The sequence below is a fragment of the Pleurodeles waltl genome, chromosome 6, assembly GCF_031143425.1.
Source record: "Pleurodeles waltl isolate 20211129_DDA chromosome 6, aPleWal1.hap1.20221129, whole genome shotgun sequence".
Taxonomy (NCBI): domain Eukaryota; kingdom Metazoa; phylum Chordata; class Amphibia; order Caudata; family Salamandridae; genus Pleurodeles; species Pleurodeles waltl.
Window position 1 is genome coordinate 961,426,847 of NC_090445.1, and position 23,140 is coordinate 961,449,986.

The 23,140-nt window shown below is 46.2% G+C and overlaps 1 protein-coding gene across 1 annotated transcript in view; it reads right to left on the minus strand.

The window, feature by feature from the left end:
- The window catches only part of DNTT (DNA nucleotidylexotransferase), a 1,044,127-nt gene that overhangs the window by 796,022 nt on the left and 224,965 nt on the right, over window positions 1–23,140 (minus strand). The window contains exon 4 of the mRNA XM_069242235.1: window positions 6,474–6,500. Within this exon, the coding sequence (XP_069098336.1) occupies window positions 6,474–6,500 (27 nt within the window). The remainder of the gene's footprint in view (window positions 1–6,473; window positions 6,501–23,140) is intronic.

Sequence of the window (23,140 nt, forward strand, 5' to 3'; positions counted from 1 at the left end):
GCATTGCGATGAGAGTCGCAAATAGGAAGGGAACACCACTTCCTATTTGCGAGTCGCATTCATAAATTGTGAGTCGGTACCGACTCGCAATTTGTGAATGAGCATCGCGTTAGGCTGTTTGCATGGCGCAAACTGCGATTTTTGCAGTTTGCACCATGCAAACAGCTTCCTACATCTGGCCCTTAATGTGTAACGGAATGGGTTGCACTGTCATTAACGTGTTGTGGGTGAAGTTTTTTCTCTTTGCCCCTTGCGACTACTAGAAAGATTTATCAACCTAGAACAAGAAGGAAAGATCGATGCTGGATCAGATGGTAGTAGAGTGATGATGGTTGGGTTCCCAAAGTAAGGAGAACTAGAACCCTGTTTTCTAGATCAGCTAGTCTTTAGTGCTCACACCCTAGAGTCCATGTCCAAATTGTAGAAGATAACTGAAGTTGTGGAGCTGCAGAGGAACCTTGTATTGAAGAAGGAGGTGTGAGCATTAATAGGAATTACAGATTGTAATGTCTTGTACTTAGCTTGTGGTGTTTGTAAGTCTGGATGATGTCATGAGGAGATGCATGCTTGTTGTATGAGTGTGTATGTTGAGCATCCTTGGATGCCCGCAGTGGAAGGAGGTGGGGCTGCCCACATCTTCACGCTATAAAGCACTACAGCTGATCCTGCTAAACAGGATGCTGTCCTGGACATTTGATGCAGTTACCTGAGGGACTCAGAGTCCCAAAAGCATCCTTGGATGCCCACAGTGGAAAAGGCCAGGGCTGCCCATATCGTTGTGTTATAAAGCGCATCCCGCTGCACTTGGCGCGTGCGGCACACGCCCAGGCACATGTCTGGGCCAAGAGTGGGCCAATACCGGACCCGTCTTTGCCCGTCATCACCCATAGGAGGCCGGGGTGGGCCACCCCGTCGATAGTCATATCAGGTATGTGGCGGTATTTCAGCATTCCCCCTCCCTTTTTAATTGTCATCATGGGCAAACGAAGACCTCCTATCAAAGCTAACAAGTCATACATCCCTACCTTCCTGGGTTGGTTTTTGCAATAAGCGGTGAGCGTTCTCAGCAAAAAGATCGAGTTGGCAGAACGTCACTTCTCCACGTCTCCATCTGTTCCATCTGTTGAACAGGCTACTCTACATCAAGGTGTTTCAGCTAAGCTTTCGATTAGTGCAGCAGCTGGTCACCTATTGGGATCCCCTCAGACTACTTTCAAACTGTAATGGGCTCCACCCCCGCTCCACCATCTTTAATCCACCCTGGTTCCACATCGGAGGCTATTCAGTCATCAGGGGTGGGTATGACACCTGTGCCTGATCCTCCTGGCCCATCTATACCTATACAGCCTAGTGGGGTTCGTAACTGCTCAATACCGGCTCCAGTGTCAGGGGCAGGTCCAAAGTTTGTCCTGACTGGGCTGATCCTCAAGGCTTATCTGGAGAAGCCCTCACAAGGAAGAGCTTTCTGGATAAGGTCTCTATCAACCTGCCTACCGAGTGTTGATAGTGTGGAGTGGTGGTGCTGGGCAATGTCCCTGCATCAGGGTTCAGGGCCTCTAACGATTATGATCAACTAAAAAGGAAAGTTTCTCAATAGTTGGGTATACATTCTCATTTGGGCACATAGGATGCTGGCAGGATCAGCTGGGCAAGGAGGGTCCATTGGATTGGGAATGAGGCTGAATCCCTAGCGGGTGATTGTATTATTATAAATTTTAATAACCCTTTTTCAGATGGCAGAATTCTTGCATCCTTGAGGTCGCCATTAGGAAATAGGCCTCATACCTTGATCCTGTCTCTTTCACTGGGCTTTTTTTTATAGACCTAAGTCATCGCGGTCTGACCACCAGTACTTTCCTACACTGAATGCATTACAGCCTGGGATAGGTAGTCGGCGGCAAAAGTCTTCAGGGTAGCAGTTTCTAATAAATTTGCCCCACTGACCTCATTGGAATCTTGTGATTGACTGCTGGGTCAGATTATTTGGATGGCTCTGCCATTCTTACCAATATTCCTGCTGAATGGTGCTCTGTGACTCAGACAGTAATTTTTTGACTCTCATCAGTTGGAACACTGCCAGGCTCACTGCTAAGTTTTAGGATCCTAACGGGTTGATCTATATCAGAGGATTCAGGGTGATTTTCCTCCAAAAAACTTGGGTGTTATCTAACTCTTTTTTTAGGAAGGCTATAATACTTTTTTTGTTCCTGCTTCTGAGTTGCAGGCTGGTAGATCAAAGGGGTGGAGGTGTTGTTATATTTGTACTTCTTGTGATTAAATGTAAGCTTGAAGAACATTTCACAGGTCCCCCACATTGCAGGCCGTGATGTTTTCTGTGAAAGGCTTACCTAATTTTGTGCTGTTAAATTTTTATAACACTAAACCTTCCTTCCCTTGGGACTGTAATGTTCTTAAGTAGGGCACCTTTCTTGAAGACCTGACAGGTCTAAACGTTCTGGGACCAATGTTGTGGTGGCTGGATTTTAATGAATACATATGTGGGGGTCCCAGAGAGGAGGATGTGTGGGCATTTGATTGTAAGTTATCATCTGGTTTGCATATTGAACATTCCTTTCAAAGTTCTGTCCTAGATGCGATTCCCAAGGAACATAACTTAGTTCTTACCATCTCAAAGTTAGTCTCCTCCAATCCTGGTCATATCCGTTCTACATTCACTGGGAGGGGCTGTGAGGCATTTATTGATTTCATTTTTGTTTCAGCACCTTTTTATTGTTTTATTACAAAGGTCGAGATCCCTCAATCCCCTTTAGTGGTGAAAACCCTGTATTTGTATCCCTATCCAGCTTTCTTTTGGTGCATGCTGAGCCCATGGGGGCATCAGAGGTCCTCAGAACTACTAGCCAGGGAAGAAGACTCAGATGGTCCTAGATAACTCCTGACAGCCTTTATGAGTCACTCCATGCTCAGTGCTAGAGGGAATTCGACATTTGTAATTGGAGCACCTCCTCGCCTGGGGACATATTAGGGGCCTTTGCCGTGATTTCTGATAGCATATCCGCCCTCTTGGAGGGGGGACATCCATATATGTGCCTAACGTGCCCAGGTGGTTTGATAAAGGTTGTTCTAAGGCACTTAGGAATCTTAAGACTGTCCTGCATCTCAAGCCAAAGGATTTGGATCTCGTTAGGAGGTGCTGTAAACTGTATAGGTTAGTACTAACCTGGCAGAAGAAAACTCTAAAGGATGGGGGATCTCTTAACGGGCTGGAGGATGAAAAATAGCTCTAGATTTTGGAGTGTAGTGAACAGCCCATTTTTTGCGCCAGATATGGTTGCCTCTATTAGGTCTCATATCACTGAGGATAGCTGGGTCTCATATTTTGAAGAAGCTTATAAGTCATCCATTGAAGGTGGTGATCAAGGTACAGAGCCCTATGGTGCTTTTCCTAGAAGGAAGTAGACTGTGGGATAGTGAGGCTGACTAAGAAAAAGGCACATGGGCCCAATGGTATTCCTCCTGATCTATTGATTATGGGCTCCAGTTTTGACATCAGTGATCAGGTCCTCCTCAGACCTGGGCTTCTTCAATTATCACACCCATATTTAAGAAGGGGGTTAGTGATAGCCTGTATAGATTCTGTGGTGAAGGTGTTAGGGCAGGTCATTTTGGATAGGCTCGTGCATTGGGCTGAAGAGAACATTCTAGAAGATGTTTAGTATGTTTTTTTCCCAGGTATGTCCATGGTGGAACAATGCCTGAATTTAAATAGAGTCTTGAGCAAATATACTATTGCCCGCCCCGGTTGAATTCACTTGGCTTTTATGGACCTTACCCTGGCCTTTGATTGGGTAAATAGAAATAAATTGTGTCTGCTTATGATCAGGTTGGGGGTGGATCGAGATCGCCCGCCAAGATCTGACCGCCGGGCGGCCGCCAATGCGGCTGCACCCCTGCAGCGGTCATTATGAGATCCCCGCTGGGCCGGCGGGCAGAAACCTGGTTTCCGCCCACCGGCCCAGTGGGGATCTCGGCCACAACTTAGGAGCCGGCACCAAATGGAGCCGGCGGTGTTGCGGCCCTGCGACGGGTGCAGTTGCACCTGTCGCGCTTTTCACTGTCTGCATAGCAGACAGTGAAAAGCTGCATGGGGCCCTGTCAGGGGGCCCGCAACTCCACGTACTGATTTGGCGGGAAACCTCCGGCCCCGGCAGTGAGACCGTGGCGCTACCGCCGCGGTCGTAGACCCCTCTGAAGTACCACCAGCCTGTTGCCGGTGCTTCAGCCAAAACAGCCCTGGCGGTCTTGGACCGCCAGGGTTGTAATGAGGGCCATAGTTTCTTTTCTGTGGGATCTTCACAGGTCCACTACAGCCTCAGTGCGTTACTCGGGAGATTTTAAATGTATGTGTTGTTTTAGCATTGATAGAAGTGTCCGAAAGGGCTGTATCTTGGCCCACATTTTATTTAACCTTCATATTAATCATCTAGGAAAGTCCTTGTTTTCTACCCAAGCTGGTCGTCCGCAGGTGGGCCTCCGAAAGCTGCTAGTACTGTTATGTGCGGATGATGTTGTGTTCATAGAAAAAACCGACAGGACGTTGCAGATTTTGTTGACTGCTATTAATCATTTTAAACTTGACCTTGATTTGTCTGTAAATGTTACAAAATCTTTTATCATGGTGATAGAGCTTCGCTCCACAAAAACAATGTCTTTTATTCTAGGGACAAGTGTGCTGCCCAAGACCAGGAAGCTTCCTTACCTGGGTATGTTATTTGATTCTGCCTTAAGTTGGAACCCCTAGGTGATAGAAAAAAAGTGGTAGTTTGTGAAAGCCAACTCCGCAGTCTTTGGCTTAGCCTTGAGGCTTGGCAAGAGGCCGATGGAGGCTCTTCTGAAGTGTACAAGGCAAAGTGTGTATCTAGGCTAGTATACAGGAGCGAGGTTTGGGTGTAACCAAGCATAACTCATTGCAGATGGTCGAAAATGACTTCTTGAGATGCCTCTACTACTTTACTCAATGTAACCCTGCGTTCTCTGTACATGAAGAACTAGGAGTAGGCTATATTTCAGACACAATAGTGTTTCTCCCTCTCTCTCTCTGGATTAACATCTGGTTGAGAGCTGAGACTAAGTTGAACAGATATGTTTTTAGGGGCTGTTTGTCCCTAGATCACTCATCATACGCCTTGATTTAAATATGTCAAGGAAACTTTGCAGAGCCTTAAGAGGGGTGATTTTATTCTTCACTAATGAGAAGATAGTTAAATCGGATGGTAAATGGCTGAAAGACCTTTTCTATGCTACACTGGTCTGTGAGCAGGGAGCAGATAGTTTTCAAGATGCCCTGGGGAGAGCACCCAATTTTTGTTGAAGACTGCCTTAGGCATAGAGCCATACCTGACAGTTGTGCCTAGTATGTACAAATGTTTTCTACTGACTCGGTTTAGAATGGGCCTATTGCATTATTTGTTGTCACCCTCTGATACTAGAGGTTGTGGCCACATTATGGAGCCCTGCAGTTGACACAATTTGTCTCTGCAGGACACCCTTCACTTTACTATGTTTTGCAAGCTTTATGATGTCCCATGTAGGACCGATCTTAGTCAAGTACATACTGCGTTAATGTATTTACAAGTGTTCCCAGAAGGAATTATTTTTTAATGTGGTCTCCTTCCTAAAGCTGAATTTAAGTTAAGGAATAGAAGTGCTAATACCAGGCTTCAATTCATGGATCTTGCACTTTAGTTTTTTTGTGTTTCTAGGAGCTCCCCAGGTGGAATACTGCTCTGCCTAATGTTATTGCACTTTATATTTTTTGTATTTAATGTTGTGTTTTTAACTTGTGAATGCTGAATTGATTGCTCTTACTAGGACATGCTGTGTCTCAGACCAGTTTAAAGTGACAATATTTGCCGATAGTAACTACGGCTTTGGTTATGTTCATGACTTCGAACAATTATGGTCTCAGGGGGATTCATGACGTCTCCTGGATCCCCAATCCAGAATGGCAAACATATGAGAAACTTCTTCAATGCATTACAATTGCCTGAGCAAGATGCAGTGGTCAAGTGTCCTGCACATCGTTCTAGAGATGATCATGTGACTTTGGACAATAATTATCCTGATGAGGATTGAAATATTGTACACATATTTGTACCTTCAGTGAGGAGTACGCAAATAAAGGAATGGATGAGACTAACTACAACCTTTTGTTGACTACCACTGATACCAGGAATGAAGTCAAGAGGCTGCAAGAGGAAGTGTCAGAGGAGGAACAGCAAGGCTGGGTCAGAACAGGTTGTATCAAGAGAGAGTATAATATATGGGTTTCAATGGATGGAAGACTAGTGTTGCCAAACAGTTTGTTACCTCCAATAGCTATACATTTCCATTTTCCTGATCATGTTGGGAGGGATGCTATGGTGAGGTTATTTATAAAGACTTGGTTTAACCACAAATTCGGATTGATGGCGGATGCTTTGTTACACAGGTGTGTTGTGTGTCAGCAGAACAATGCTGGGAGGAGAACTGCAGTTACACTGAGTCACATAGGAAGGTCAGGAGGCCCTTTCAATATGATACAGCTGAATTTGATCAAGATGGCTATGTGTAATGTCCTGGTGATTGTGAGTATCTTCTTGCATTGGGTCGAAGCATGCCAAACCAGAAGAAATTATAGTGGCATAGTAGCCAAACTACTTGATTTGGCTTGCTGACTTCTTTTGAATCAGATCGAGGTACTCATTTCAATAATGAGGTTTTAAGGCTATTATGTGCAGCACTACATATAGGACAGAAGCTGCACTGTAGCTATAGACCTAAGGCTTTAGATCTTGTGGAGCAGGTGAATGGCACGCTGAAATCCAGATTGGCAAATGTGTGTGCTTCAACATCTTTGAAATGTGTGGCCCCTTGTGTTGATGAGTCTTTGGAGTGTACCTGATTGAAAGACTGGACTGTCCTCTCATGAGTTCATAATGGAGAGGTGGATGAAACTGCCAGCGATGCACTAGTGAACATTACCGATGATATGTTCCATGATTGTTTCAAAAACCTAGCTGATGTGGTGCGTTCTGTGTCTCTTCAGGTTGGAGTAGCTACAACTTCTCCACATCAGGAGCAGTTCCATGACCTCAGTCCCGGCGATTGGGTCTTGGTGAAAAAACATGTCAGGAAAACATGCCTACAAGCCCACGGCATGGCCCGTACAAAGTGATTTTAGTCACCACAACCACTGTAAATTGCGGAGGTCTCCCCCTCTGGATTCAAGCTTCCCATACTCTCAGAGTTGAATGTTACCTTGATACGATAGCACCTGCTCCAGAAGCGATGGTGGTTTCAGAGAGAAGAGAGGAGCAGGTTATCCAAGCTGTCGGGGTCAGACAGAACCTGATGCAGCACTTGATTGGTCTAAAAGTGGTCGAGAACAAGCTATTGCTGAAACAGAACCTGAAGATGAGCAGCCTGGTTCTTGTCCTATGGTGGTAAGTGAGAAAAGCTCGTAGTCAGACACTGACGAAGGACCCAGTGCAATTAGAAGATGAGTGGAAGCTGGAGACCGATGGTCCAGAAGACAAGAGAGAGAAAGAGCAACCTATAAACCAAGGTTAACCAGCACATCTAATTGGCCTAGTCGAACTGTAAGAAAGGAAGATAGAAATTGTTGGCCAGAGCTATTAGGTTCTCCATGTATCACTACTTCTAATAGATACCTGCTGCATTCTGGTTTAGATGATAATGACTGACTTGTACTACCTCTGGATTCATTGAGGGAGTTTGGAACCTTGACTGATAGTGAGCATGAAATTGGTCCTAAGAGTTCTCCCTATCCCTCTCCTGTGGAGCATATTGTATCTGCACTGGAAGTCCCTGGTCATGATAATTTCCTGCAGGAACATGTACCTAATAATCCTTTACTTACTGTATCTCCTCCTCCCAGTGTTTGTTCTGGCCATGACTCTATTGTCTTGGTGCTTCCCCTTGGTAAGTGTGTTTCCTGGAACCTTGCTGGTAATAAAAACAAGACAGCATGCCCTGAGTGGGGTAGCTTTGTGAACCAATTCGATCTATGCATGTTCCAGGAAAACATCGGCTGTTATGCCATACTTTAGGCATGGGTTTGTCATTTTAGACCAACCTGCTCATTTCTTAGGGAAAGGCAGTCCTTCAGGGGTTGTTGCAATTTTGTTGAGGGCCACATTGTCCTATACTTCTGAATTCATTGATCTTGGGTCCCCTGATGTTCTATGTGTATTTTCTGCAGTTTCCTGATGGGTTTTCATTATGTTTGAATAATGTCTATTGTAGAAATGAACGTAACACATCCAGTCTAGCTGTGATTGATGTTATTAATGTGCACCTTTCATCCCTCTTGGCTGTGTTTTTAGAATTGTGGCAGGAGGCATCAATTGTAATTTTGAACCTCTTGGTATTGTCAATGATGCACTTGGCTGAGAAGATGATGAAGTCTGGGCAATTTCAGAGCTTTCACTTCAACCGATTAAAAAATGGTCTGGGCAATCCTGCAGCTTAATACCTTTACCGTCAATAATGCCCTGAGAGCCTGTAACGGGAGGGTCCCATCAGTTAAAGAGGGGATTGCTACCTTCAACCAGCAGGGTGGGGCTAGGCGCATAGATTATACCTTGGTGGATGTGAGTTTATTATAAGAAAGCATCGTTTTTTGACATGGTTAGCCCCCACATTTTGCCTGGTATCTGAGGTGATTTCGACTGAAAGTGAATTTGGTCCCTGATAACCAGGTTCCCAGTGCCAGGACTCTTTCCAAAAACTGCACAGTTGTTCTTCACAATTGGCACACTCTTTAACAACCCTGCCCAGTGCAGGCATTTGTCTCTGGCCCTCAAACGTACTGATTCTCACCATCAGGGACCAGAAATGTGTCTAAGGTGGCTGAACTGTTCAGGACCAGTCAGTCAACACACTAGTAGCTGGTAGGTTTTCAGGGGCAAGGTGCCCTCTGGGTGCATTTAATAAATAAATCCCACTCTGGAATCAGTGAGGGTTTATTAATCTGAGGTGTTTGATACTAAACATCCCAGGGATCAGGGAAACCATCCTGTAGCTGAGAAATCGTTCTGACCAGTGTCTAGCACATGTATTTAAAATGTTTTCCCTGTTAACTTACTATGGGGGTCATTCTGACCCTGGCGGTAAAAACCGCCAGGCCCAACGACCGCGGGAGCACCGCCCTGGCGGTGCTCCCATGGGCATTCTGACCGCGGCGGTACAGCTGCGGTCAGAAACGGAAAACCGTCGGTGCACCGCTGGTTTCCCGCTGCCCTGGGGAATCCTCCATGGCGGCGCAGCTTGCTGCGCCGCCATGGGGATTCCGAGCCCCATACCGCCATCCTGTTCCTGGCGGTTTTGGCCGCCAGGAAGAGGATGGCGGTATGGGGTGTCGTGGGCCAATGGCATGGGCACTGCAGGGGCCCCCGTAACAGGGCCCCACAAAGATTTTCAGTGTCTGCCATGCAGACACTGAAAATCGCGACGGGTGCAACTGCACCCGTCGCACCCCTGCCACTCCGCCGGCTCCATTCGGAGCCGGCATCCTCATGGAAGGGTGTTTCCCGCTGGGCTGGCGGGCGGCCTTCTGGCGGTCGCCCGCCAGCCCAGCAGGAAACTCAGAATAACCGCGGTGGTCTTTTGACTCCGCCGCCCGCCAATGTCAGAATGAGGGCCTACGTCTAAGAATCAACAGGGACATAGCAGGGGCATATCTGCTCAGGCATTTATGTTCTCACGTGTGGCCTTGCCTTAGGGCTGACTTACACCTGGCATATACAGTAATAGGGGACCTTGCAGGCAGGGTTGTGTGACAGGTTGTTTTTTAATTGTATCTACACCAACACACAGTCTGTAATGGCAGCATTATGTGGGTTTGATGAGAGGTCTCCTGAAGTGGCACAACTGGTGCTGCAGCCCTCATGGACCTTCCTTAGTGCCCTAGGTATCGGGGTACCATTTACAATGGACTTACAAAGGGTTCTAAAGAGTGTGCCAATTGTGGAGAACAACTGTGCAGTTTTGGGAATGAGCTATGGCACAGGGGACCCGGTAGGCAGGGTCCCAGTGCACTTTCCATCAAAATCACATCAGATACAGGCAAAAAGTGGGGGCCAACTATGCCAAAAAGGTTGCTTTCCTACACGACCCCTCCCCTCCCAAAGGAAAGAGGATGAAAATAATCTGTCCCTAAAGGGTCTTCATCTTCTAAATAGAAGAACCTGGAAAGGCCACCTGCATTGGTGTGATCAGTCCGAGGTCTATATTCCACTGTAAAGTCCATTGCTCTCCATTGTACTCGAACGCTGGTCTCTGGAGAGTAACCTTCTGCTAACGAAAGCAACAGGTTGGTCATGGCCATCTTCATTGATTTGTAACAGGATGGCTCCTATCCTAAGTACAGAGGCATGTGTCTACGCTATTAACTGCTTGGTGTATTCTGGAGCTTTTAGAACAGGTGCTGAGAACATTGCTTCTTTCAGGGTGTCGAAGGCCTTCTGGCAGCTCACTGTCCAGTTTACCTTTTTTGGGCATCTTTTTGGAGGTCATTGCTTGAGAGGTACCACAATGATGCCATATCCGTTCATGAACCTCCTGTAGTAGCTAGTCAAGCCAAGGAATGCCCTGACTTGGATCTGGGTTGTTGGCGCTACCCAGTCCAGAATTGTGTGGATCTTGGGTTTTAGTGGTTGACCTTGACCTCCACCTATAAGGTGACCCAAATATACAACCTGGCACTTGCTTGCTTTGATAGTGAAACCTGCACTTTTCAGGGCCTCCAGAACCTTGCCAAGGCGGATCTGGTTATCCTGTCAGGTAGAACTAAAGACAACAATATCATCGAGATATGCTGCACTAAAGTCTTCTAACCCCAAAAAGACTTTGTTCATCAACCTTTGTAAGGTGGCAGGGGCATTCTTTAATACAAAGGGCATAACAGTAAACTGATAATGCCCATGAGGAGTAGAGAATGCTGATTTTCCTTTGCTCTATGGGTCAGACCTATCATCCAGCACCCTGATGTAAGATCAGAAGTACTGAAGTATTTGGTTGCCCCTAACCCGTCAATTAGTTCATCAGCCCTAGGAATTGGGTGAGCATCTGTTTTTGTCACAGCATTGAGACCCCTATAGTCCACACAAAATCTAATTTCTTTCTTTCCATCTTGGGAATGAGGTTTGGGGACTAAAGCAACTGGGTAGCCCAGGGGCTTTCAGAGTACTCAATGACTCGCAGTTGCAGCATCTTGCTGACCTCAGCTTTGATGCTCTCTTTCACATGATCAGTCTGGAAATATTATTTTTGACAGGTGGCAGGTAAGCTGTCCCCAGTGTCCAGGTCATGTGTACACCAGGTAGTCTGACCAGGGGTCAAGAAGAAGAGATCAGCATACTGCTGCAGGACTTGATTAAAGTCCGTCTGCTGCTGGTCACTGAGGGTTCCTGAAAAGACCACTCCTTCAATCGAGCCATCTTTTGGGTTGCCAGAGAGATCATCAGAGAGAAGTTCCCTCTCAGTTTCCTGTCCATCATCACTGACAATGAACATGGTCATCTCAGCTCTGTTTTGATAGGGTTTAAGGTGATTTAAATGGCTAACCCTTTTGGGATTTCTGCTTGATCCAAAGTCCACCAGGTAGGTGACATCCCCTTTTCTCTCTAGGATAGGATGAGGTCCACTACACTTATCTTGGAGGGCCCTAGGAGCCACAGGCTCCAGAACCCATACATTCTACCCAGGTTGGATCTCCACCAGTTCAGCCTTTTGGTCATGCCAGTGATTCTGGAGCGCTTGGCTGGCCCTAAGAATTTTAGATGCTTGTTTTAATGTATTCAGCCATTCTGGAACGAAGAACAGGTGCATCGTCCACCATATCCTTTTTGGGTTCTGTGAGATTTCTCTCCCATCCCTCCTTCACAAGACAAAATGGTCCCCTTACAGGATGTCCAAACATATGTTCAAAGGGAGAAAAACATACTCCCTTCTGTGGGATCCCTATAAGCAAAAAGCAGGCACTGAAGTAAGACATTCCATCTCCTTCTGAGTTTTTCAGGGAGTCCACAAATCATACCTTCAATGTCTTGTTGATACTCTCAACAAGGCCATTGGTTTGTGGGTGATATGGGGTAGTGAACTTATTGGGTACACCACATTGAGCCCACATGTGTTTCAGGTAGCCAGACATGAAGTGTGGCACCACCTCCTTTAGAAAGCCCACTCTAGTAAAGATACCAATGAAGGCCCTAGCTACTGCAGGGGCAGTGGTAGACCTTAGGGGAATTGCTTCAGGGTACCTGGTTGCATGAGCCACTGCAACCAGTATGAATCTGTTCCCTGGTGCAGTTGGAGGGTCAAGGGGACTGACAATGACAAACCCTACCCTTTCAAGGGGGACCCCAACCACTGGAAGTGAATTAAGGGGGCATTTGGGTAGCCAACTGTCTTGCCACTGGCTTGACTGGTGGCACAGGAGTTACAAAATTCCTTCACGTTCTGGTACATACCTGGCCAGTAGATGTGGTTCACCAACCTACTCCATGTTTTAGCCTGTCCGAGATGCCTAGTGAGGGGGATATAATGGGCCAAAGTGAGGAGAAACTCTTGAAACCGCTGAGGCACTACCACTCTTCTAGTGGCACCAGGTTTGGGGTCTCTGGCCTCAGTGAAAAGGAGTCCCTCCTCCCAATAGGTCCTGTTGGAGCCACTGATATCTCTCCTTCTCCTGATCAGCAGCTTGGTGTCTCAGACCTTCAAGAGTGGGGCAGGTCCCCTGTCCTTGGCACAGAGCCCCCCTAGAGAGTCCCCCGGGCCCAATAGTGCTACCATGTAAGGCCCAAGCTCCTGGGGCTCAGTTTCCTCTGGGACTGACAGGTCTTCTCTCTGAATAGAGGGGACCTGATTTGCCTTCTGATTGGAAGCTGGTTTCCCAGACTTCCTTGCCTTCTTTTGTTAGGTTGAACCATTATTCTAGACTTTAACTCTATTTTTTCACACTTTGGTTTGTGCTCTGGTTTTGATGCACATCTGTTCAGGCATACCCAGCATAGCTGCATGGGTCTTTCTTTTGACTTCAGCCCTTGCTAAGGACTCCAGATCATTGCCTAGCAAACATTGTACAGGTAGTAGGGGAGATACCGCCAGCTTCTTCTGGACAGTAACCCCTCCCCATTCTAAGGATACCATTGCCATGGATGTACCTTAGCCTGATTATCCCTTGAAGCCTATATATGTCTCACCAGTCAAATATAGACCTGAGGACACTAGTTGCCCAGTCACCATGGTGACACTGGCACTATTGTCTCTCAGTGCTTCAACCCTGATTCTGTTAATTTGTGGCTGTTGTATGTATCTCTCCAGATCACTGGGCCAAACAGCCAGGGCAGCTACATCTAACCCGCAATAGGCTCACTGACATGCCCAGGGCCTACCTGTATTCCCATCTGGGGATTACTGCAGGTGCACAAGAGGCAGTCTTTTTGTGGGGACAGGTATTGTCTCTAGAATCCCAGTTTTTCCCTTTGTACCCACCCTTGGATTGTGAGGAGTCTTGGGGCCCACTCTCCTGTGTATGTCTTTGTGGGCCTTTAGAAGACTCTTTGCTTTTATCTTTGTTCTGGTTACCCTCTTTTCCTTAGGGTTAGGGCTTTTTGGTCTTCCTTTTTTGGTCTCCCCACCATTGAAAAGGTTTGATCATCTTTGTCTTGAACCAGTGCCTTCTTCCCCATCTCTTGAGGAGAAAGTGGCCCTAGGTCTACCAACTACCAATGTATCTTCTCCTACATACAATAACTCAACAGATGCTCTTTCATCAATACATTGTAAAGCCTCTCATAAGTATGCACATTGTTATCTTTTGACCAGCCACCTAGTGTCTTTACTGAAAAGTCCTCAGAATCTACCTAGGGCTGACTCTGTGTTGCTCGAGTCTCCCTGAATTTGATTCTGTACTCTTCAGGAGTAAGCCCAAAGCCCTCAATCAGGGTGTCCCTCATGAGGTCATAGGGTCTTGCATCTGCCTCATTCAGTGTCAGAAGTCTATGCCTGCACTTTACTGAGAACATTTCTCAAAGGAGAGAGCCCCAATGCCTCTCATAGGCTGTGAACCATTTGGTGATATCATCACCATCCTCAGATTTGGGGACAACCCCTTTGGGGATTTTGGGGTCAGAGTGGCCTACTCTGTCCCTAGATTTAAATTTGTTGCCACCATTCATGAGTGCTAAAACCATCTCTGTTCTTTCCCTTTCCATGGCCAATATGATGTCCTCCGGGGTCATTCTTCGAGATAGCCTCTCTAAGAGAATCTCCTCTTCAGCGAGTTCTTCTCTGGACCTTGGGGAACCTGACTCATCCTCACTAGAGGGGGTTGCTCTAGGCACCTTTGTTGTTTGTGTGGTGCAGGCTCCACTATTTCAAGGAGGGGAGGGGTCAGATCCTCCTCTTCATTTCAGCGGTCCTGCTCTGCAGGGTCAGTGGCTCCATCAGTAGAAGGAGCCTACTCACAGTCTGCCAACAGCTCCTGGAGCTTTACAGAGGCAGGGTTTGAGCCTGTTTTGTTTTTGTACCCTTCACAGATAGCACTTAACTGGTTGTGAGAAAGCTGAAGGTAAGAGGTAAGTTTGAGCTCCCTATCCACACCCTCTGTGGTACTCATTTTTCCTCTAAAGTTGGGACCTTTTTGTGCTAGAGAAAAGAATTCCTAGCACAGATTTTACAGTACTAACTAAAATAAATGTTTAGGATTTTTAAACTGCCAAGCCACAGGGACCTAACCAGGGCCCTAACAGTTACTTTTAATAATTTGGACAAAAATACCCAATTCAAAAATGCAATTTACCTTAAGGTAATTTTTGGATATACTCCTGTAGTCACTTATTGGCCAAGTGATAACAGCAAATGCAAAGTCGCAGACCCCACCTCTGTTCCACCAATGTAGGAAGCTGTCTCTCTATATGGTGCACTAAACAGAAGTACACTGTGCAGAGAGTTCAGTGGATCCCCAATTGGTTTGCAGAGGCAAAAATATGTAGGACTAATTCTCTATTTTGTGGTAGCGTGGGCGAGCAGTTAGGCTTATCAGAGCATAGTGCTAAGCATTTGTTGTACTCGCAGAGGCAATAAACGAGACACACACTCAAAGAATAAATTTGAGAACAATTTCGAAAAATAACACTTCTTTTTATGTTTACTTTGAACCCAAGAACTTCGATATTAGGTAAGTATGTTTTCAAACATACGTACTTTTTAGTTTAAAAATTTGGCACCTAGTGCAAGTTCTTCAGTGTTAACCGATGGGAGGAAAACACAGTCAGCAAACAAGCTCTTATTGATGACTGACAGGACCAATCTTGTAGACTTAAGGTAACTACTAGGCAAAAGTCAGGACCGCACCAACAGGTCACTCCAGGCAGCACTGGTGCGGCTGGGTGCAGAGGAGCAGTACACGTCTGGTGCCCAATGTATTTCAATGAGGATCGGTCTCCGTGGATTCAGGCTGCAGGCTCCGGCTCAAGGACCAGTTGGGGCAGCCAACAGGTAGGTCACACACATGGGTTGCTCAAGGATGTAGGTGCACCTTTGGTCCTCTTCTCCAAGGCCCAGGGGTGACAGATGCAGCGGTGTCCTTTGGCATTGCATTTTCTCATCCTGGATCACTTGCGGTTTCAGGGGTCTGTGGTCTGAGGAGTCTATGGAGGGTGAAACCACAGTAGACTGGAGCCCAGGGGAGCCGGGGGACACCATTCACACCAGGGGTCCACCGCTCCACCTGCCGACACCGACCTGAGTGGGATTGGACCTTCAGTGCCAGCAAGGTCCCCTAGCTGTCCAGAGTCTGAGTCCATTGTGGTTTCACCCCTCCTGGACTTCCCAAAGTCACCTGCAGCCTCTGCACGCAGGCCCCCTCTCCTGCAGCTACTACAGTGAGAGAACCCGGCACCTAAAGAAAACCACTGCACCCATCACCGCTAGCCAGAGTTGAAGTGGACCCTTCGTGTCAACAATGTCCCCCACATCCCCTGAGCTTAAGTCCATTGTGGTTTAACCCCTCCTGGACTCCACAACGATACCTGCAGCCTCAGACATCAGGACCCCCTAACTGCAAGTGCTCCAGGACTAGGAAATCAGTGCCAAAAGACACCCCTGCATCCTTCGTCCATGGGCCTTGGAGAAGAGGACCAAAGGTGCACCTGTGTCCCCGAGCACTTCACATTTGTGACCTACCTGTTAGTTGCCCCAGACTGGCACCCCCTAGCTGGAGCCTGCAGCCTAAATCAATGGAGACCAATCACCATCAAAATACACTGGGCACCTGAGGCATACTGCGAGTGACCTGTTGGTGTGGTCCTGACCCCTGCCCAGTACTTACCTCAAGTGTACAAGATTGGTCCCGTTACTCATCGTAAGTGCTTGTTTGCTGACTTTGTTCTCCTCCCATAGGTTAACATTGAGGAACTCTGAAATTGCATTGTTGATTTTTTTTCAACTAAAAAGTATTTATGCTTGAAAATTTACTTACCTAATAACGAAGTTCTTGGGTTCAAAGTATACATAAAAAGAAGTGTTATTTTTCTAAATTGCTCTCTGATTTATTCTTTGAGTGTGTATCTCATTTATTGCCTCTGTAATTACAACAAATGCTTAGCACTACCCTCTGAAAAGCCTAACTGCTCACCCACACTACCAGAAAATAGAGCATTAGTTCTACCTACTTTTGCCTCTGCAAACCAATTGGGGATCCACTGGACTCTCTGCATAGTGTACTTCTTTTTAGTGCACCATATAGAGAGGCAGCATCCTACAGTTATGGTCACAAGTAATTAACATGGAGGTGGTTCCTAGGCAGGACAGCGACCATAATACCTTGAAATTCTCAATAAGCTCCTTGGGCGCCAGTATTCCATTACACAACCTATAATCTCTTGACAGGAGGCTTTTGCCAACCAGGAATCAGCGTAGGCTGAGATGGAGTGTTATTACTTCCACCCCAATATCCAGGTCCAGCTGTCCAAGCCCATTTGTACAGCATTGGAAGCAGTTTTGCCCCTAGAAGGGAATTTGTTGCTTCCAGTGTCCTCATGGGAGGACTTTACTGATATCCAGAATTCTCTATTCTGCTCTGTTAGAAATGGGGTCTTTGGTTGGCAGTCAGGGTTACCCCCTGTCCAACCAAAGACCCTCACTCTGGTCAGGGTAAAAGAGAATCACCCTCAGCTAACCCCTGCTTATCCCCTTGGTAGCTTAGCACAGGCAGTAGGCTTAATGTCAGAGTGCTAGGTGTAAAGTAATGTACCAACACGCACAGTAACTTAATGAAAACACTACAAAATGACACAACACAGGTTTATAAAAATAGAGAATATTTATCTAAACAAAACAAGACCAAAATGACAAAAATCCACAATATACAAGTCATCAATTAAAAAGCAAAAAGAGTCTCCATGTAGTTTTAAACACACACTAACACTGTTAGCGTGAAAATGTACCTTGGGTGTGTCAAAAATAACCCTGCACGGTTGAGTGTGCATCAAAAAAGGGCTTGTGATGCGCCAATTTCACTCACTCACGAGACCTTGCATTGTTTCTCCTTTTGTTGGGTTAGAGTGCATCGTTTCTTCTCTCCGCAGGAGAGCGATGTTTCGATCCGGTCAGCACTCACAGGTCCGAGCAGGCCTTGCATCGTTTTTACATGCCCAACGGTACTTGCGTCGGAAATCCAGACACACAATGATCCGAAAACCACAGAGTGTGGGTTGCGATCTCACAAAGTCTCCATCAGCAATACTGCACGTTGATTCTTCGGTCGCATTGCAGGCGAGCGTCGATTTTCAGCCGCTAAGCCGGCGGCGCGGCGATTTTTCAGCTGCAGATTGGAGTCACATCGATCTTTTCCCAGCACGGCGTTCTGTGCATGGATTTCTTCTTCTTAGGCTGCCAACTTCTCCTTTCAGGGTCCCAGGAACTGGATGGGCACCACAGGGCAGAGTAGGAGTCTCTCCAGAGACTCCAGGAGCTGGCAGAGAGAAGTCTTTGCTGTCCCTGAGACTTCAAACAACAGGAGGCAAGCTCTACATCAAGCCCTTGGAGTTCTTCACAAGATGGAAGTCACACAAAGTCCAGTCTTTGCCCTCTTACTCTGGCAGAAGCAACAACTGCAGGATAGCTCCACAAAGCACAGTCACAGGCAGGGCTGCTCTTCCTCCTCAACTCTTCAGCTCTTCTCCAGGCAGAGGTTCCTCTTAGTTTCCAGAAGTGTTCCAAAGTCTGTGGCTTTGGGTGCCCTTCTTATACCCAATTTCTTCTTTGAAGTAGGCCTACTTCAAAGCAAAGTCTCTCTTGAATGTGAAATCCTGCCTTGCCCAGGCCAGGACCCAGACACTCACCAGGGGGTTGGAGACTGCATTGTGTGAGGGCAGGCACAGCCCTTTCAGGTGTTAGTGACCACTCCTCCCCTCCCTCCTAGCACAGATGGCTAATCAGGAAATGCAGACTACACTCCAACTCCCTTTGTGTCACTGTCTAGTGTGAGGTGCAACCAACCCAACTGTCAAACTGACCCAGACAGGGATCCACAAACAGTCAGAGTCACAGAAATGATATAAGCAAGAAAATGCTCACTTTCTAAACGTGGCATTTTCAAACACACAATCTTAAAATCAACTTTACTAAAATATGTTTTTTTAAATTGTGAGTTCAGAGACCCCAAACTCCCCATGTCCTTCCACTCCCAAAGGGAATCTACACTTTAATCAGATTTAAAGGTAGCTCTCATGTTAACCTATGAGAGGGACAGGCCTTGCAACAGTGAAAAAGGAATTTAGCAATATTTCACTGTCAGGACATATAAAACACATTACTACATATACTACCTTAACCATACACTGCACCCTGCTCTTGGGGCTACCTAGCACCTACTTTAGGGGTGTCTGACATTTAAGAAAGGGGAAGGTTTAGGCCTGGCAAGTGGGTACACTTGCCAAGTCGAATTTACAGTTAAAACTGCACACACAGACACTGCTATGGCAGGTCAGGGACATGATTACAAACTACTTATGTGGGTGGCACAACCGGTGCTGCAGGCTCACTAGTAGCATTTGATTTGCAATCCGTGGGCACCTCTAGTGCACGGTACTAGAGACTTACTGATAAATCAAATATGCCAATGATGGATAAGCCAATTACATACACATTTTGTAAAGGAGCACTTGCACTTTAGCACTGGTTAGCAGTGGTAAAGTGCCCAGAGTAACAAAAACAGCTAAATCAGAGTCCAGCACACATCAGCAACCTGGGAAACAGAGGCAAAAAGTTAAGGGAGACCACGCCAAGGATGAAAAGTCTAACATGCTCCATAAAGTAGCTCTTTTTGGAAGATGCCAGGATGCTTCCTAAACGGGCTGTTGCAGTCAAATGGTTTACCAAGGCATGTTGGTTAGTTAGGTGGGCCTTGATGGCCACTATCAAGGGAGGGACTAGAGCTGCAATACAGGAAGCCATAGCTTCCTATAAAGCTGTACTGGGTAGGGTCAAACGAGACCACGAGATGGCCAGATGGGAGACATTATTGGCCACGTCAAAGGGGAGAAATCATCCCTCCTTTTGGCAAATAGTGGGCAATAAGGGTCTAGACCCGCAACCCTGCTGTGCAGCAATATTACAGCTGCAGCTTGGGTTGAACATTTCTGAGGCCTCTATGCCCAATATGTGGGGATGAATGCATCAGCCTTGTGCCAACCACAGGCCCTATATTGAGCCCAGCTAGCAGGGCACAGGAGGGTGTGACCTTGGCCACACACGTTGAAGGCCTGGGTTCCCTAGGGAAGCATAACAAGGAGTGTCATTCCTCTAGTGTCTTGTCTCCAGTTTTCCCATCTCATCACACTGATTGTGCTCCCAGCCCCATTACCAGGAGTTAAGTTTCCCCTGCAATTGAATGGAGTACAACAGGGAAAATGCCAGGGCTTGGTAAGGTGACTTGTTTAAAGCTGAACAGAAGAGTTGGTGGCCTTATTTTGTCCTTCATTTCAATAATATCATAAATGGTCTGGCCATGCCACGGACTTGGACAGGGGCTGAAATCAGCCCAATCTACAGGAAGGGTTTTAGGTCTGTCCTGTTAAATTCCTGCCCAATTAGTATCATTGATCGGTCACAGAAGCTTTTTAGCCCAATTCTATTGAGCAGACTACAAGCTTGGATTGAGTATGCAGGAGTGCTCACTCCTCTTCAAGCGGTATTTAGAGCTGGGACAAGTACTATTAGCCAAGTTCTCCATTTACAACTCATTTATAGCAGTATGTCAGGCAGGTAAGTGGGGGCCTCTATGTCATTTTTATTGACCTTTGGTCGGCTTTTGATTTAGTTCCCAGGGAAGGCGTGTGGGCAGTTCTAATGAATATGGGGGTTCTGAAATATTTGATTGACATGTTCAGGAGGCTCCATCTTGATAACTACGCGCAGGTCAGGTGTGGCACCGCTGGGGACTTGACAGACCACATTTCAGTGTCCCAGGGGGTGAAACAGGGGTGTGTCATAGCTCCTACCCTGTTTTTGTTATAAATTAATGACCTGGTAGCCACTTTAGAGCAGTGTTACCATGATGCCGGCATCTGGCAAACAGGAAGGTCCTGGTGGTCCTGTTTGCGAATGACACCTTACTGGTCTCGATATCCCCAGTGGGTATTCAAAATTTGCTTGATCAGTTTGGTGTTTTCTGCAGGCAGAGAGGGCTAGAGATCAACCTCAACAAAAACCAAATACATGGTATTGAATTCTTGCCAGATGGCTAGATTGCACCCAGGCCTTAATAGTTCTCCACTTGAGAGGGTTCATGCCTTTTAGTACCTGGGGCTCACCGTCAACGAGCATTTTGGATGGTCACCCCAGATCCAAAAGTGTAAACTCAGAGTAGAACATTGTACTGGTGCATCCTGAGAGCCTGGAAGAAATCATAAACCTCCTTAGGGCTACTAGGATCTCATGGTTGGGGTACATCAGGCTCTGTCTTCACGATATTGGATGCGGAAATAAGTGGGCCCATATGGAAATGTCAAGTGCTGTTTCCAAGTCAATGCTTAAGGAGTTGTATTGGAGACATTTAGATGGTAAATCCCACAGGTCTGGAGGATGGGGGGTAGTTACCCTTACGTTGAGTTTTTGGGAATTTAAAGACATACTGCCTGGAAGAATATATGGATACAATTAAGTCCCTGGCTGCTAGGTCTCTCTATTTTAAGTTCCTCGTCGGGACCTTGCTGCTCCGGTCTTTCACTGTGAAGTGGCAACGTCCCCATGCAATGCCGAACCTGACCTGAGCTGTCCCTTCTGCCGTGCGGCCAAGAAAACTGTAGATTACATCCTGTGATTTTGTCTGCAATATTATGCATACAGGAGGAAATGGATTTTGCGGTTGTGCAGCAATCTGGGCATCAGGGACTACAAAATTGCAATTAGGATACTTAATGCAGACACTGCTCAACCAATCTTATTTGCTGTTTCCCACTTTCTCACATATATGTGGAGACACAGATAGAAAATTGTTGCTCGGTTCATGCTCAATGCCTAGTGCTCAGAGCATGTTTGATTTCATGTTGTATCTTGCAGTCTCCTACGATTGTATAGATTTTATGCTGCATATTTGAATATGGACTACTTCCCCATGCTACAGTATGCAATTATGTCTTCGAGCTCTAAAATGAATTTTGGTTTATATTTTATATTTTAACATATGTGATGCCTCCTTCATGTGCTGCTAGTTTTTATGTTTATGTGCCCTTCTAACCATCTTATATGTTAGGAGTTTATGGATTTTAATGTATTCATGTTTTTATTATTTTTAGCACACTGTTATATTTGCTTTTGTGGCAATAGCCAAAATAAAGCATAATTAAAGTAAAGAAAGAGTGAGCTTGCCTAGAGAATGAGTCCTACAGACCATACCAGAGGATATAGAGAACTCTGATCTAAGTGAAAGTGACTGCATAAGTGTGGCTTTGAGGAGATCAAGGAGGACAAGAGTGCTCAGTTGGGGATATTTCTAAACTGAGTGTATCTACTTGACAAATGACACAGACAAAGAGTTTGGAGTTGTTGGGCTAACGGTTTGAGTTCCACTGAACTTCCATGATATGAACATTTTGCTTGAACTGTAACATGAATTCTTATTTCCATGGATGAGTTGCAAAAGTGTAACGAGAAATTTATATTGACTGGGATAATGACTACGCCTGAGTAGAAGAAGAAAAGGGTTGCCCTTAGCAGAACACAGAGTAGGGTTAGGGAAGTCTCACGAAGAATTATGTACGTATTCTAAAATCTTTGAACTTTTGCACAGGTGGAATTAACAAAGATATTCTGTTGCTGCTGCATTCCACCCAATTTTAGATCTGAATTTGTAGAAGTAATCGAACCAAATCAGAAAAGTAGGCACAGGTACACAGTATGTATATTACTGCTTATTCTTCTCACTGTATTAGTAGCATTATTAGGAGTGTTTTCCTCTACCCCAGCTGTGACAAAGTAGCCTCTTTCTAGCATGGTTACCCCCACTTTCGGCCTGCCTGTTTGTGAGTGTGTGTCAGTGTGTTTTTATTGTACCACTGGGATCCTGCTAGCCAGGACCCCAGTGCTCATAGTGAAAACCCTATATGTCAGTGTGTTTTGCCTGTCTCACTGGGATCCTGCTGGTCAGGATCCGAGTGCTCATAGTTTGTGGCCTAATGTGTGTGTTGTCAGCAATGCTTAACTGTGTCACTGAGGCTGTGCTAACCAGAACCTCAGTGCTTATGTTCTCTCTGCTTTTAAATTTGTCACTATAGGCTAGTAACTTCATTTACCAATTTCAATTGGCACACTGGACCCCCCTTATAAGTCCCTAGTATATGTTATCTAGGTGCCCAGGGCATTGGGGATCCAGGAGATCCTTATGGGCTGCAGCATTTCTTTTGCCAACCATAAGGAGCGCAGACAAACCCTTTCACATACCTGCCATTACAGCCTGAATTAAATAGTGCACACACTATTTCACAGCCATTTTCACTGCACTTAAGTAACTTAGAAGTCACCTATATGTCTAACCTTCATTTACCGAAGGCTAAGTGCAAAGTTACTAAGTGTGAGGGCACCCTTGCACTACCAAGGTGCCCCCACGCAG